The sequence below is a fragment of the Odocoileus virginianus genome, chromosome 4 (genome assembly GCF_023699985.2).
Source record: "Odocoileus virginianus isolate 20LAN1187 ecotype Illinois chromosome 4, Ovbor_1.2, whole genome shotgun sequence".
Lineage (NCBI taxonomy): Eukaryota > Metazoa > Chordata > Mammalia > Artiodactyla > Cervidae > Odocoileus > Odocoileus virginianus.
This window is the reverse complement of record NC_069677.1, coordinates 72,269,376-72,284,692: the sequence shown is the minus strand read 5'-3', so window position 1 is coordinate 72,284,692 and position 15,317 is coordinate 72,269,376. Positions and strand designations below refer to the sequence as shown.

Genomic DNA, 15,317 nt, shown 5'->3' with positions numbered 1-15,317 from the left:
GGCTGTAGGTTATTTTCTTTCATCACTTTAAGTATGTCCTGCCATTCCCTTCTGGCCTGAAGAGTTTCTATTGAAAGATCAGCTGTTATCCTTATGGGAATCCCCTTGTGAGTTCTTTGTTGTTTTTCCCTTGCTGCTTTTAAATATTTGTTCTTTGTGTTTGATCTTTGTTAATTTGATTAATATGTGTCTTGGGGTGTTTCACCTTGGGTTTATCATGTTTGGGACTCTCTGGGTTTCTTGGACTTGGGTGGCTATTTCCTTTCCCATTTTAGGAAAGTTTTCAGCTATTATCTCCTCGAGTATTTTCTCATGGCCTTTCTTTTTGTCTTCTTCTCCTGGGACTCCTATCATTCGAATGTTGGGGCATTTAACATTGTCCCAGAAGTCTCTGAGGTTGTCCTCATTTCTTTTAACTTTTTTTTCTCTGTGTTTCATTTATTTCTACCATTCTATCTTTTACCTCATTTATCCTATCTTCTGCCTCCGTTATTCTACTGTTGGTTCCCTCCAGAGTGTTTTTTATCTCATTTATTGCATTATTCATTGTATATTGACTCTTTTTTATTTCTTCTAGGTCCTTGTTAAACCTTTCTTGCATCTTCTCGATCCTTGTCTCCAGGCTGTTTATCTGTAACTCCATTTTGTTTTCAAGATTTTGGATCATTTTCACTATCATTATTCTGAATTCTTTTTCAGGTAGATTCCCTATCTCTTCCTCTCTTGTTTGGTTTGATGGGCATTTATCCTGTTCCTTTACCTGCTGGGTATTTCTCTGCCTTTTCATCTTGTTTATGTTGCTGTGTTTGGGGTGGCCTTTCCGTATTCTGGCAGTTTGTGGTTCCTCTTTATTGTGGAGGTTCCTCAATGTGGGTGGGGTTGGATGAGTGGCTTGTCAAGGTTTCCTGGTTAGGGAAGCTTGTGTCAGTGTTCTGGTAAGTGGACCTGGATTTCTTCTCTCTGGAGTGCAATGAAGTGTCCAGTAATGAGTTTTGAGATCTCAGTGGGTTTGGTGTGACTTTGGTCAGCCTGATTATGAGGCTCAGGTTTATGTTCCTGTGTTGCTGGAGAATTTGCCTGGTGTGTCTTGCTGTGGAGCTGGTTGGCCCTTGGGTGGTGCTTGGTTTCAGTGTAGGTATGGAGACATTTGATGAGCTCCTATTGATTAATGTTCCCTGGATTCAGGAGTTCTCTGGTGTTCTCAGGATTTGGACTTAAGCCTTTTGCCTCTGGTTTTCAGTTTTATTCTTACAGCCTCAAGACTTCTCCATCTGTATAGCACTGATGATAAAAACATCTAGGTTAATGATGATAAGTTTCTTCACAGTGAGGGATACCTGGAGAGGTACAAAGAGTTACATGGGGAAGAGAAGAGGGAGGAAGGAGATAGAGGTGACCAGGAGAAGAGGGGGAATCAAAAGGGGAGAAAGCAAGCTAGGATTCTTTACCACTGTGCCATCTGGGAAGCCCCAGGGGGATGATAGCAAATCTGAAGTTTGTTTTGAAAACTCTTCTTTATCTTCTGTGTTTTTCCTAGAGAAAACTAAATGAATAACCCATTACTATGTAACCCATAGTCTCTTCCCAGCAATTGTTCTGATGCCTTTCTGTTGCACAGTCTCTAAAAATGATAAAGAATTATGACAACTGGAAAAATTCTGTCACACAGTGAAGGGGCTTTTGGTCATTTGTGAAGAACTGTGGAGATGCAAGACTCCTTCATGGGCACCACCCTCTCTCTGGGGATGGTAAGGAGAGATGACTGCTAATCATGCAGTAGCCTTGAGACCTCATCCCAGCTACTGCCTCCCTCTCCAGCTCCCCACATGCAGCAGGGGCTTGTCCAGTCTGGCCCACATGGATATAGTATTTTTAAAACTACCTTGGAAAATCCATGCCCTTCTCCATTTAGTACCTAGTATTTGAGAGCTCACAGTAGGCTGTGACCTACAAGGAGTTTGAGGGAGCTGAGGTGCTTTACCTATAAGGTTTCCATCATGTGTGTGACCCTCATCCTTGACAGACCTTGGCCCAGTGGCTATCAACCGTATCTCAAGACGCATAGCATCCATTTTCTTGTTCTGGATTTCTTTCCTGATCTCAGCCTCCACACTTGCACCAGCATGGGGGCAATTACCAAGCTCTGGGCTGAGTCAGGACGTGCTAAATCAAATAAGTGGTTTGGTGTGGTTCAGGGTCTGAGTTGGTATCAATTAGAAATGATATTCTAAAACATGTTGCTCTGTGGGAGGCTCTGCCAAAGTAGGGTCTATCTTTCTGTTGTGCCAAAGACTGATGTATGTCCCAAAGTCTTTTGACTTCAAGAAGACTCTGGCTTAGACTCTTGCCTCTGGTGACAGCAAACACCTTGGAGCATGCCTGGCAGGATCTGGCCTAGTGTATGGATCTTTCAGGAGGAAGATCTCTGGGGACCATATGGGGATACTTGAGTCAGAGATGCCATGAGCAGGGTCTAGGAGTGTCCAGCTTTCCCTAACCTGGGTAGGAGCCCTGTAGACAAGCTTTGTGGTTCAGTCGCTAAATCATGCCACCCCAGGAACTGCAGCATGCCAGGCTTCCCTGTCCTTCACTATCTCCTGGAGTTTGCTAAACTCATGTCCATTGAGTCAGTGATGACATCCAACCATCTCATTGTCTGTCATGTCCCCTTCTCTTCTTGCCCCTCCTCTTGCCCTCCTCTTTCCCAGCATCAGGGTCTTTTCCAGTAAGCCAGCTCTATGCATCAGGCGGCCAAAGTATTGGAGCTTAAGTTTCAGCATCAGTCCTTCCAGTGAATATTCAGGGTTGATTTCCTTTAGGATTGACTGATTTGATCTCCTTGTTATCCAAAGGACTCTCAAGAGTCTTCTCCAACACAATTCGAAAGCATAAATTCTTCAGTGCTCAGCCTTCTTAATGGTTCAACACTCACATCTGGAATAACTTTCACTACTGGAATAGCCATAGCCTTGACTATATGGACATTTGTTGGCAGAGTGATATCTCTGCTTTTTATATGTTATCTAAATTTGTCATAACTTTCCTTGCAAGGAAATTAATTTCATGGCTGCAGTCACCATGCAGTGATTTTGGAGCCCAAGAAAATAAAATCGGTCACTGTTTCTGTTCTTCCCCCACCAATTTGCCATGAAGTGATGGGACCAGATGCCATGGTCTTAGTTTTTTGCGTATTTAGTTTTAAACCTGGTAAATTCCATAGAGGAAGTCTGTCTGGGACCTCAGAAGTCGTAAGCAGGAAGATGTCTTCAGAGGGCCTTCATGTCAAATGTCCCAGACAGTGTCTTCTATTCACTGCACAGGTGTGTATGTGGTCACTGTTTCTCTGCTGGAAGGTGGATGATGGACAGGGATTTCTGGGTAACTGCCAGATAGTCTTTAATGCGTGTGGAGCACACTAAGATATACTGATGGCTTCAACGTATATGCAGCTGTTTGAGTCCCTTATCAGTGAGAAGAGAGCAGGGACCCTGCTTGTCCCCTTGCAGCACAGTGAGCTGCCGTCTCCAGGTCCAGGGGACGTGTGTCCACTAGCCTTGTCAGTCAGTGGTTTGTGTGACTGCCGTGCAGGTGCCTGCCTTCCCTGCACACTTTGAGCTCCTCCAGGTAGACACCAGGGAACTTTGCATACCATAATCTTATGTATGGGTCTGAGTGCAATGTAGAGTCTCAGGAACATGGATGGATCAGCCAAGAGTGAAAGATTAGGCTCAGAGTATGCAAGTGACCTGCCCGAAGTCACAAAGCTGGCACTCAGCCCAATTTTCCAATGCACCTTTCACCATTTCAGAAAGCCCTGAGGCCTTATTTCAGGGCCAGGAAGGAGGTCTTGAAGACCAGGTCTATAAGATGACATAACCACTATCTCTCCTTGATTGAAGTGTCCCCAGGGAATCTGCAGGGGGCATCCTATCTAAGTTTCCCTCCTTCTGGCCTCAGTTGGGGCCACAAATAGAAGATTCAGCCTCCTGTCCCCACAGGCAGTGACACAGATGGTTGTAAGCCATTCCTGCTGGGATGCACTGCCTCACGAAAGCAGGGGCCTCAGCCATCCTCCAAGGCCTTCTGCAGCCCTGGGAAAACCTAGATGCTCAGGCTTCAGTTTGGGCCAGGGAGAGGGGGCTCTTTTCCCAGAAAGTGAATCCACCCCCTCTCTCCCACACAATTAGCTCCATCAAAGCCGGTGAAACAAGAAATACTTTCTGCAAACATTGGTGTTTGGAGAAATGTGTAACACTGGGTTCTTTAATGCTCCTGAAATCCCTCTCAGCAGGGTCCCTCCTTGTTTTGACTAGTCATTTCTTCTTATTACTAACTGTTATGATTAGGGGAATTTGCCTGAGTACAGACCCAGTGTTTCCAAGACCCTAATGAGCAACACATGCAGACATGCTCAGCACAGCCCTGGAACCACGTTGCTCTGTTTCTACAGGGAAGCTACTAAAGTGGTTCAGAAACAAGAGCTTCCTGCCTTCATGAGAGGAGGCATGAAGCCTCCTCCTACCCCTGCCCCCAGCACCTGGCTGTATTTGCATCACACCTGCACCTTGCACTCTTAGGTGCCTCCACCCTGGGGGGAGGAGTTGTTAAGGATGAGCTTTGGGGACATCCAGACTTGTACTCAAGTCTTGATTCCAGCACTCACCCGCCACATAATTTAGGCAAGTTATTTAATGTCTCTGAGCTACAGTTTCCTTATACGTAAAATGGGGATAATAGTTCCTACCTCATGGGATGTTGGGAAAATGAGGCTTCATTAACTTATGTACCAAAATGCCTATGATAGTACTTTGCATGTAGGGTTTGTTGTTGATATGAAATTCACAACTCCATGCAGAACTCTATTAAAATGGAAACCACAGCCATCTCTCTGATCTTTCAGATGATCCTTGTAGAAATCTTATAGACAAACTACCAAAATTAATCACTTACTCAGTGGTATGAAACAAACACATGTAACCAAATCAAAGCCTTGTCCTTCTGATGTCCTTGCAGATGGCATAGGTGTCTGTTCACAGGAAGACATGTCCCTGGGGTCTAGTTTAAACTCATTCAAAGTGATATAAAATTGCCCCTGGGGCAATTAGGAAAAGTAAAGCAACATGATTGCTCCAGGTTTCAATGTCCTCTCCTCCTTGCCTCAGGAGAGACAGCCTACATTCTTAGGGGAGTAACCAGTGTGCCTGAGCTTGCAAAGAGACAGATCTGACTCAGCTTTCCAGTTCTGTGCCTCAAGCCCCCAGCACAACTAAGTTCCTTTGAGGAAAAGCCACTTTAGGATTTGAGATATTACCATCTTCACCTTGAGCAAAACAGTGTTCCAATTGTCTAGTCTTTGTCACTCATGAATTATAGCCAACACTTGGTCTGCTTTTTCCAAAGATCCTAAGCCCCTCTTAGCTTCTTTATTGAATGGAGTGTACCTCAGCAGTCTGTCCACTGATGCCACTGCTTTTCATCAGATTCCTGATAGCTTACTCTTGGTCCCCTGATATGGCCTCAAATAGTAATATACCCATCCCACCTCCAAAGACAAGACCTTCGAACCCTTGCTGTCATAGACTCCTGTTATTGTGGTGTTATTGGTACCTGAGAGAGGATCTTTAGAAACTTCTTACTGCTATCCAGGGAATCCCAGTGAAAGGAGTGAGAGCAAGTTGACTCATGCCCCTCTCCAAGGTGCTGAACCAGCATGGTCCACTGCATCACAACACTTTCCTCTAGCATAGTGGTCATTCTTGTCTAGTCTTCCCCAGGAAAGCTACACCTAAGTGAAGGAATGGTGGAAGAGGAACTGGTGCCTCAGGAGGAAAAGAGAAGTGCAAGAGAAAGACTGAGAACTGAACTTTGGCTGAAGTGTGTCAAAGCTACACATGGCAGCCAGAGAGAATATAGAGGGCTTTTTGTTTTGACAGTGTTTTCAAATAACAAGTTACCCAAAGAAGGAACCAAAACTGAACATGAGGCTGACCTCATGTTTACTTGGTAACTCTACTACCTTTCTGACAGTTGCAAACTTTCCCTTTTTTGGCTTATTTACACTCCAGCCCATTCTACTTTTAGCCCTATGTTCTATACTGAGGACAAAGGCATAACCACCAGCCTAACTTAGAGTCCTGCATATTTTGCTCTGATATAAGACCTCTTTAGATCTCCACAGCCCCCAATTCCATGTCTGCTTTTTCTCCTTGACTTCTGTTTCTCCATAAAATCTCAAAGACCTTTATTCTTCTCTAGGAAGCCTTCTAATCACTCAGACACAATTTCTTAAAGTAGGTATGTCACAGTGGGCCATGAGTAGAGATGTCCTGATAGAACTATCATTTTTGATAACCCATTTGGTCCCGCTCCTCACATGTCTTCCTGGCCCCTCACTTTTTTTTCTGCCGCCTCTGTCTATGATGTTATTTTCTGATCTCCCTTTCTATCCCTTCTTAACCCTCAACCCACATTAAAATATGCAGTTAGTTTTCCAAACTACAATCTTGACTCTTCTTAGCCATGAAAACACTACCTCTGCATCCCAGAGTCTTGAGTATCCCATCTCCTTTCTGGCTCATTCACAGACCCTATTTCAACCCTTTTTCCTAAGAGAATATTGAGTAGAGGACACAGTTTGCTCTAAAAGTATAAAAGAAGGATTTCCCTGTCCATAGGAGGAAGGAGAACACGCAAGATCAGATACCGTGCCAAAGTCAGACTGCCTTTTGGGAGCCCAGGAAGCAGATGTATAAGTGCACACAGAGATTTTAAGCCCAAAAGACAGAAAGTGTGGAACCATGCTGGAGATGCAGCCCCATACCCAAGACTAGGCCTCTGCCTAGGGGGTACTTGCAAGGAAGGGTTAGGTGGCCCAGAGGGCATAGATTAGAGAAAATAGCTTTCAAGGTGCCTCTCCTCAAGTACAGCTCCAATCTTGTGGGCAAGATGCCCAGACACCATCTCAAAAAATTTTGTCCTGCATTGATCTTACTACCATTCCTCAAACATCTGTCTGTAACTCTTTGTGTCTGGATCACTTGCTCTGATCCTTAGCTAAATATGTCCATAATTCCCAATACTCCATAGGTAAGGGATCTTGTCTCATTAATAAACATATGGGTTCCCCAACATTATAGCCTGTAACCTCTATATCTTTATGGGCTCTCCACACAGGTCTGGGCCTGGGGGTAGAAAATTAAGGCTTAGAAGTTCACATTCCTAAGCTTTGCCAACAAGAGAATATTTTTTAAATTTTGTTGCTGCAAACATTTAAGAGGTTTGTTGGTTGTTTTCAGAGATCCCTGAGTCTCTGAAAACATGCATATATGTTCAAGTACATGTTCATTTTTCTCAGGAAAAGCTTTGTTACTTTCATCAGATTCTTCAAGGGGTCATTCACAAACAAGGGAGGACCTGGCCTTAGGCAGAGGAGTCCAATTCCAGCCTGCACAAGGGGGCTCCCAGGAGTATATCACCTTCCTGTGATTGTCATCTTCACCTGCTCTCCATGGTGAGGGATACAGGGACACAGACCCTGGCAACAGCAATGCACAGTTAGTTGGACACTGCCTGCTATGTACTTTGGACCAGCCAGAAATTCACATCAAAATTCTGAAACTAGGATGTTGGCTTTTTTAAGATTCCTGATAAAATTGGCTTTTGAGGCTTACCTGTCTTAAGCTTATTTCCCCTCTGATTATTCAAGAGTGCTCTTATTTCCAGCTTTATACAAATAAACTCACAGACTCTTTCCCACCCACTCTGTCTCTCAATTCTTTAAAAAAAAATTCATCTGGCCCAAAACACATTAAGAAGCAGGAGATTCCATCTCAGTGTGACAACACTTGGGGTAGCTCATGGCTCGAGAAGGATAAATTCTGCCTAACCTTCTGAATTTCCAGTGCCATCCATGCTTCATGTGGGCTGAGCTAACCTCTCAGGCACATCCTGGAAGACCCTGGAAACCCATCCCCACAGTTCAGAATCCACCGTGTTCCTCCCACCCAGAGAATCACAGCTCAGCAGTTTTCCCATCTTTTAAAAGGACTGAGTTTTCCTAGCCCTTTTAGCAGGAAGCTTTCATCAGTAGTAACCGTGGCAACAGATCAGAGAGGCTTCAAAAAGCCTGTCTGTATGTAATTAAGAAAAACGAGGACGCGGACGAGAGAGCAGGGCGCTTAGACAAGGAGACCCTGGCTCTGAGCCCTGCCAGCACACTTCCTGAGGGCTTCTGAGGACGGATAAAGCAAATTTTTTTCTCTCGCTGGTTCCCTCTCCACTCCCCCTTTTAAAGGTGGTTTTCTTTCTTTCTTTCTTTCTTTTTTTTTTTTTTTTTACTGGTCTCAGTTGGCCTCCTTCCTAAGGATGTTGTTGGGGACCTGGTGCTAGACGAATTCTCTCTGCAGGGGGAGGACCCCAAACATGGGGCTACAGCCTAGATGAGTAGGAAGTGGCCCTGACACTTCCTTTAGGAAGATTTATTTGGAAGCCAACTCTGTTGTGGTCACACTCTGTCCAGACACGGGAGGGTCCAAGCTGCCTACTTGGAAAAATGCGTCCTTGTCATCAGGACCATGCAGGACTTGGGACCATCAAAGTTTTAGCTGCCCAGATACTGGACCTGGCTTGCCTGTCCTGGAAGGGACCTCATAGGAAAAGGGTCAAGAGCTAAGCATTGCAGGGAGGCAATCTGAGCCTAGGGGCAGGTTTATTTCCTGGCACTTATTATTATCTGGATTCATCTCCTTTATCTCTTTATTTCTCTATTCTTTTCTGTCACTTCCCCACCCTCCCCGCCATGTAAACTCCATGGGAGCAGAAGCTCATCTGGTTTGCTTTATCCTATCTCCCAAGTGCCCAAAATAGTGCAGGAGTATTTATTTAAAGAGTGAGTGAGTGAACAAATAAATAGTGAATGAGGTTCTAGAAGCTGTTTATGGCCCAGACCTAGGCCACCTCCACAAGGGTGTGCTGTGAACCCAGGCACCATGCTGGCTTCTGACATCACAAGATAGGCGTTCAGGTTCTCCTGGCTGTCTGAGTCTGCTCTCCAGGAAGGGCCATTAAAGTCTGCTTCTGATCTTGGAAGGAAAGGGTTCAGATTTATGTAGCCCTGGACTCAGCAACCATGGCTCCCAGAGACCCCCGTTCATGGCCCACAGATGCATGTGCCCTGGAGTGCAACCATGGATGAGACGTGCTTGCTTCATATGAAGGCTGTTTTAAACAGACACGAAAAATTCATCATTCATGGAAACTCACTGCTTTTCTTCTTGAATGGGAAGCAAATGAACAGACATAGAAAAAATATCGACCAAGGTAGGTCTCCTCAGCTCCCAGGGACATAGATGGGTCAGGGATGGTTCAGCCTCTCTTCTGCCACTTGTGTTTTACCAAACCCTCTATCACTTGGGCTTCCCTGATAGCTCAGTTGGTAAAGAATCCGCCTGCAATGCAGGAGACCCTGGTTCAATTCCTGGGTCGGGAAGATCCCCTGGAGAAGGGAAAGGCTGCCCACTCCAGTATTCTGGCCTAGACAATTCAAGGACTGTATAGTCCATGGGGTCACAAAGAGACAGACACGACTGAGTGCCTTTCACTTCACTCTACCCCACTCAGGGACACAACAGGTCCTCACTGCCCCTGTATCTTCCCCCAGCCCCACACGTGTGCACACGTGTGACCTACAGCCTTGCACACTGACCAGAGGTCGGAAACTGGTAGAATGCCCCCCCACCCCTGCCAGGCAGAGTGCTGGACATGGGAATCATGGAGACAAGCCAGCTACCAGCCCCTGCTCACCAGGAGGCCATAGTGTAGTGAGGATGCAGAGGAAGAGCCCATCACAGTGTGATGGTAGAGTCTGAGTTGTTGTTGTTCAGTTGCTAAGTCGTGTCTGACTCCACGGACTGCAGCATGCCAGGCTTCCCTGTACCTCACCATCTCCTGGAATTTGTCCAAGTTCATGTCCACTGAATTGGTGATGCCATCCAACCATCTCATCCTCTGCCTCCCTCTTCTCCTTTTGCCTTCAGTCTTTCCCAGCATCAGGGTCTTTTCCAGTGGACTGGCTGTTTGCATCAGGCCGAAGCATTGGAACTTCAGTTTCAGCATCAGTTCTTCCAATGAATAGTCAGGGTTGATTTCCTTTAGGATTCACTGGTTTGATTCCCTTGCTGTCCAAGGGACTCCCAAGCATCTTCTCCAACACCACAGTTCAAAAGCATCAATTCTTTGGCACTCAGCCTTCTTCATGGTCCAGCTCTCACCTCCATACGATTCTGAGTTACACAGCCAAAAATGGGCTTGTGGAGGCCCAGAGGGGAGATGCATGACTGTGAGCATCAGGGAAGTCTCCTAGTGAAATGTGCTGGATCTGGAAGGGTGAGCAAGAGTTCCTCAAGTAGACAGAAGGGGAAGAATTCCAGACGAAAGAGAGAAATGCAGTGCAGAGGCTTAGGGATGTGAAGCGAGTTCAGTGCGCACAGGACGTGGCGGGAGCTTCCTGTTGGTCACAATATGACCCAGAGGTGAAATCAAGAGCAGCAAGTCCATATGGGGACTTGAAGGACATGGAAAGGAGGGCAAACTTTTAAATAACTGGTATTTGAGCAGAGAATGGTATGATCCCATGTACATTTTGAAACTCACACCCTGGTGGATGAGAATGGATGGGAGAGATGGAAAGCGGTGTTGAAGAAATGAGTAGAGGCTTTGCTTTAGGGCAGAAAAACTGGTGGAACCCATTTTTGTGAGGTGATAGAGATACAGAGGAAGGAAAAGATTTGAGGAAAGGAGATGCCGCTGACGAACTATGTGTTAGGTCCCCATGTTCTGGCCAGTGACCACACAGTATGTTAGGAACGTAAGGACCAAATTCTGTGGATTTGTCAAGTAGGGAACCCCCAACACTACCCTTTCAGTTCAGTTCAGTCGCTTAGTCGTGTCCGACTCTTTGCGACCCCATGAACTGCAGCACACCAGGCCTCCCTGTCCATCACCAACTCCCGGAGTCCACCCAAACCCATGTCCATTGAGTCAATGATGCCATCCAACCATCTTATCCTCTGTCATCCCCTTCTTCTCCTGCCCTCAATCTTTCCAGCATCAGGGTCTTTTACAGTGAGTCAGTTTTTTGCATCAGGTAGCCAAAGTATTGGAATTTCAGCTTCAACATCATTCATTCCAATGAACAGCCAGGACTGATCTCCTATAGGATGGACTGGTTGGATCTACCCCTGACCAAAAAAAAAAAAAAAAAAAGGGCAGGCCATGATATAGGAGTGGGAGAGAAACCAGACTGCAGGTGGTTGAGCAGGGAGAGAGGATAGCCTGTATGATGTGTGACTCCACTTTGGGGAAGCTTGGCTGGAGAGTGAAGAGAGGACATTCAACATAGAAAAAGATATTCCAGGTGACCATGTTTGGGTTTTAAATGGCAATGACTTATGCAAATTTAAGTGGAGAGAGTAGAGTCAGGGGAGAGGATGAAGTTGAAGTTCAAGGACAAGAGGAGGTAACTGGAATTGGGCGGGGGGGGGGGGGGGCGCGTTTCCAGTGGATGGGAGGGGTAAATGGTCACTCTCCTTAACAGTACTGTCTCTGCCCCTCTGCCCAAGGCTGCTTTCTGAATGATAACCAGAGGATGCCACAGGATGCACCAAGATAATATGGTTAAAGGATTTACTCCATGCCTGGCGTGGAACAAGTGCTTGGTGAATGTAATTTTTATGACTATGAGAAACAGTGGCCTGTGGCTGAGGCTAGGCTGTCTGCTGTGACAATGAGTCAGACAGTGATGGCATTCACCATGGGGAGCTTGTGGTCCGAGTCTCATCCATCCGAGCAAACAGACATGTCTAAGACAGGCACTGGCCAATATGGACATTAATGATGAATGTGGTGTGAGACAAGGCTGGCCATGCCCAATAGAAGTTCACCTAGGGCAATCCCCAATGCCTGCCCATTACTAGCTGTGCACTGATTTCAAAAGAGATGAATGTTTATCCCTGGTCAGATGGGTGAGAAATTCTTGAATGCTGTTTGCAAGACCTCAGTAAAAATGCTTCATGAATCCTGCCCTGTTACAAGCATGCATGAAAACTATGCTTTAGCTCAGGTCTAATAGGCTTTATATAGTACAATACTGATTTTCTTTCATGTTTTAATAGAATCCGATTTAATATTTGCTTTCTGCTTTCTCTGCTTGCTGTTGACTGATTCAACACAGAATCCTTCCCTGGTGCCCCCCGACCTTGTTGTTATTCCCTCATTCTGTGTGTTGGCATTTGATTCCTGTCTCCAGCATGAACTGCTTTACACATGTCTCCGTTCAGCTGGCGACAGTCACGTGCGTGAATTCTGAATGCATTACTATCCAGAGCAGTGGCTCCCGCAGGCCTTCCATTCAGAAGGGGGGCTTCCAGGCAGAGTCTGTTTCCATCAGGTGGATACTGAGGATAAGCAGAGCCCATCCTGGGAACCGGAGGCTATGATCCATTCTGTTCTTGGGCAGGAGATTCTCCAACTGGATCTCAAAATGCTTGGGACTGCAGCCATGAATTTAGCAGCATTCTGCCCTCTTTCTAGGGACCAAGCTTTCTAGAGTTTTGCAACAAGGCATCTCAGCCTTTGCAGGCGTGTGAACAGCAGCCAGGGATGGAACTGTCCGGAGGAAAGAGGCTGCCTTCCTTGAGTCCCGGTGAACCTGACTGGTTTGTAGGAGAGATGGTCTGTTCAGATCTCTTGTTTCCCATGAATAGATCTGACCACCAACATTTTGAGTGCCATATCAGCTTAAGACCAGCTCTGGTAGCTAGCAGAGTGTTTGGGACAGACCCCTATGCTCTTCTTGTATCGTGGGGTAAGAAATAGTGGCTGTGTGAATCTCCTACCCAACATGGCTTTGTGCACCAATGCTTGTACAATGTGAACATTCATTTCTCCAGGTGTTCTGGAAGCCCATCCTGCAATGAAACACTCCCACTGCCATGCACATACCACATAGATCCCAGGTTGTGTGAGACAGTATGCAAGATGCTTGAATATGTTGAGTCCCAGGAGAGGTCACTCCTGTCCTCCAAACCTTGAGTTCTACACAAGTTAAGAAGAGACATGGAATCCAATAAGAGTCCAGTATACATACGTGTCACCGATGCTAAAGCTGCCTGGAGGAGGCAGCTTAGTCCTGAGAACAAAAGGGCTTGTATCCAAGACCTCCATCCTCCTCTCCCTTGGCAGACATGATTCAAAGAAGGAAAGCCTCACTGGGATGACTAAAAGGGCAGCTGGCAACAGGTTGTCATCTCCATCTGTCATTTTTTCTCAGAAACGATTGGGACATGGTTGTTTAGAGTTGAGGGAGGAGAGGGGATGTGTGTATGTGAGGAGGGTGGGATCACACCAAAGAGGGATGGAGAGAAGCTGGCCAAGCTTCCACCCAACCTCACTGGGGCTTTCTTTGTCTCCCTACAGGTGTCCCATCAGGTCCCCGCAATGTCATCTCCATCGTCAATGAGACATCCATCATTCTGGAGTGGCACCCTCCTCGGGAGACGGGTGGGCGGGATGACGTGACCTACAACATCATCTGTAAGAAGTGCCGGGCAGACCGCCGGAGCTGCTCCCGCTGTGACGACAACGTGGAGTTCGTGCCCAGGCAGCTGGGCCTGACTGAGTGCCGCGTTTCCATCAGCAGCCTGTGGGCCCATACCCCGTATACCTTTGACATCCAGGCTGTCAATGGGGTCTCCAGCAAGAGTCCCTTTCCCCCACAGCACGTCTCTGTCAACATCACCACAAACCAAGCTGGTAAGTCTGGAGGTGTCTGCGCTCCTTTTGTCCATCTGTGGGGCTGACACTTGGCCACCTCTGTGCAGGAACAAAGCTGCAGCCACACCCAACCTGTTAGTCTGTCCTCAGGCCTCCTCCCAGGAGTGAAGGTATCAGGCGACAGACATTCGAGACCATGGAGAGGTTTCACCTCTGAGAGTGAACTGGATTCTGAGGGATTTTCCTGTGCCTGGTACAAAAGCAAAGATGTATATTCAGGCCAGCGTGGGACCCAGTGCTCTGCACCTTCAGCTAGGGCTCAAGGAACATCCTTGGATGGACAGATGGCTGGATGGGTAGGTGGGTGGATGGGCAGAAGCACTGTACAATCTTGAGGACACCGTGTTGCTTTCTTAGAAAACCCAATGAAAGCAACTTCCTAGAAATCTTGTCCGTATTGCCTTCATAGATTATTTTTCAATTAAACCCATGCAATTCAAGAGTGCACTCTCCTTTACAGCTGGCTCAGATGAATGCTACGCTGTTATAGAGACTTCAGACAGTTTATAATAGATCGATCCTGATGGCCAGTGCATCCCTCTACTGCATAGCTCAGAACACATTTTCTTCTCTTCTCTATCTCCTTGTCTTTTGCTCTTCTGACCTTTTCCTTTTATTACATTTCACACCTCTTGCAACAGTGCATTTTTTAAATCCATTTAATCAGTCCATTCATGTACTCACTCATTTATTTATTTATTCCCTCATTATTGAGACAGTTATTCAGCATCTACTGTGTGCCAAGCTGTGGATTAGACACTGTGAGGGATACAGTGACACTTGGACACCATTGTTCCTCCCATGAAACTCATTAACTGAAAAATTTCCAGGGCATAGACACAAAGTGCAGAGGTGCAAGGTGGTGTATCCCAAGCATCATATGCTGTATTCATGCAGTAAATACCAAAGGAAATAGAAATGAGCAATGTTCCCCCCTGGGGGGAAGGTTCAAAGGGGATGTTTAGATCACCTTTTATAGACAATGATGAGAATCATAGGCAGTGGACCATGATCTTACTTGGAATTATGGATTTTTCTCAATCAGCAAATTCTAAAAGGACAGCTTGTTAGTGGAATAGCAGGAGCTGAGCTCTCTCTCCTTCCACATAGCTCCCAATTCTTGACCTCGTCTATCCTTCTCCATCCTTTCCTACTCCTCATTGCTCCCTCCCCCAGTCCTGAGACTCATTCTGCCTCTTTTAATACCAGGCATCTTTGATGGCAGATGATTCTTGGGTTTAAGCTGTCAGAACGGAGAAGAAAAAAAGGTGTCATCAGAGAGCATGGCTATCCAGATGGCTGCGTTGTTGCTGAGAGCATGTGTGTGTTCGTGTGTGCGTGTTTGTATGTATGCGTGTGGTCACGTGTTTACATGCATACGTGTGTAGTGAGAAAATAAGAGTGGAAGTGTGGAAGCCTCCAGCTGGTGACCACAGCCCCAGTGCCATGGAGACAAAGGTTGTGACAGCCTGTCTTACCCAAAGAGA

The 15,317-nt window shown here is 46.3% G+C and overlaps 1 protein-coding gene across 1 annotated transcript in view; it reads left to right on the top strand.

The window, feature by feature from the left end:
* EPHB1 (EPH receptor B1) overlaps nucleotides 1-15,317 on the top strand; it is a 454,706-nt gene that overhangs the window by 315,073 nt on the left and 124,316 nt on the right. The window contains exon 5 of the mRNA XM_070466704.1: nucleotides 13,474-13,809. Coding sequence (XP_070322805.1) covers nucleotides 13,474-13,809 — 336 coding nt within the window. The remainder of the gene's footprint in view (nucleotides 1-13,473; nucleotides 13,810-15,317) is intronic.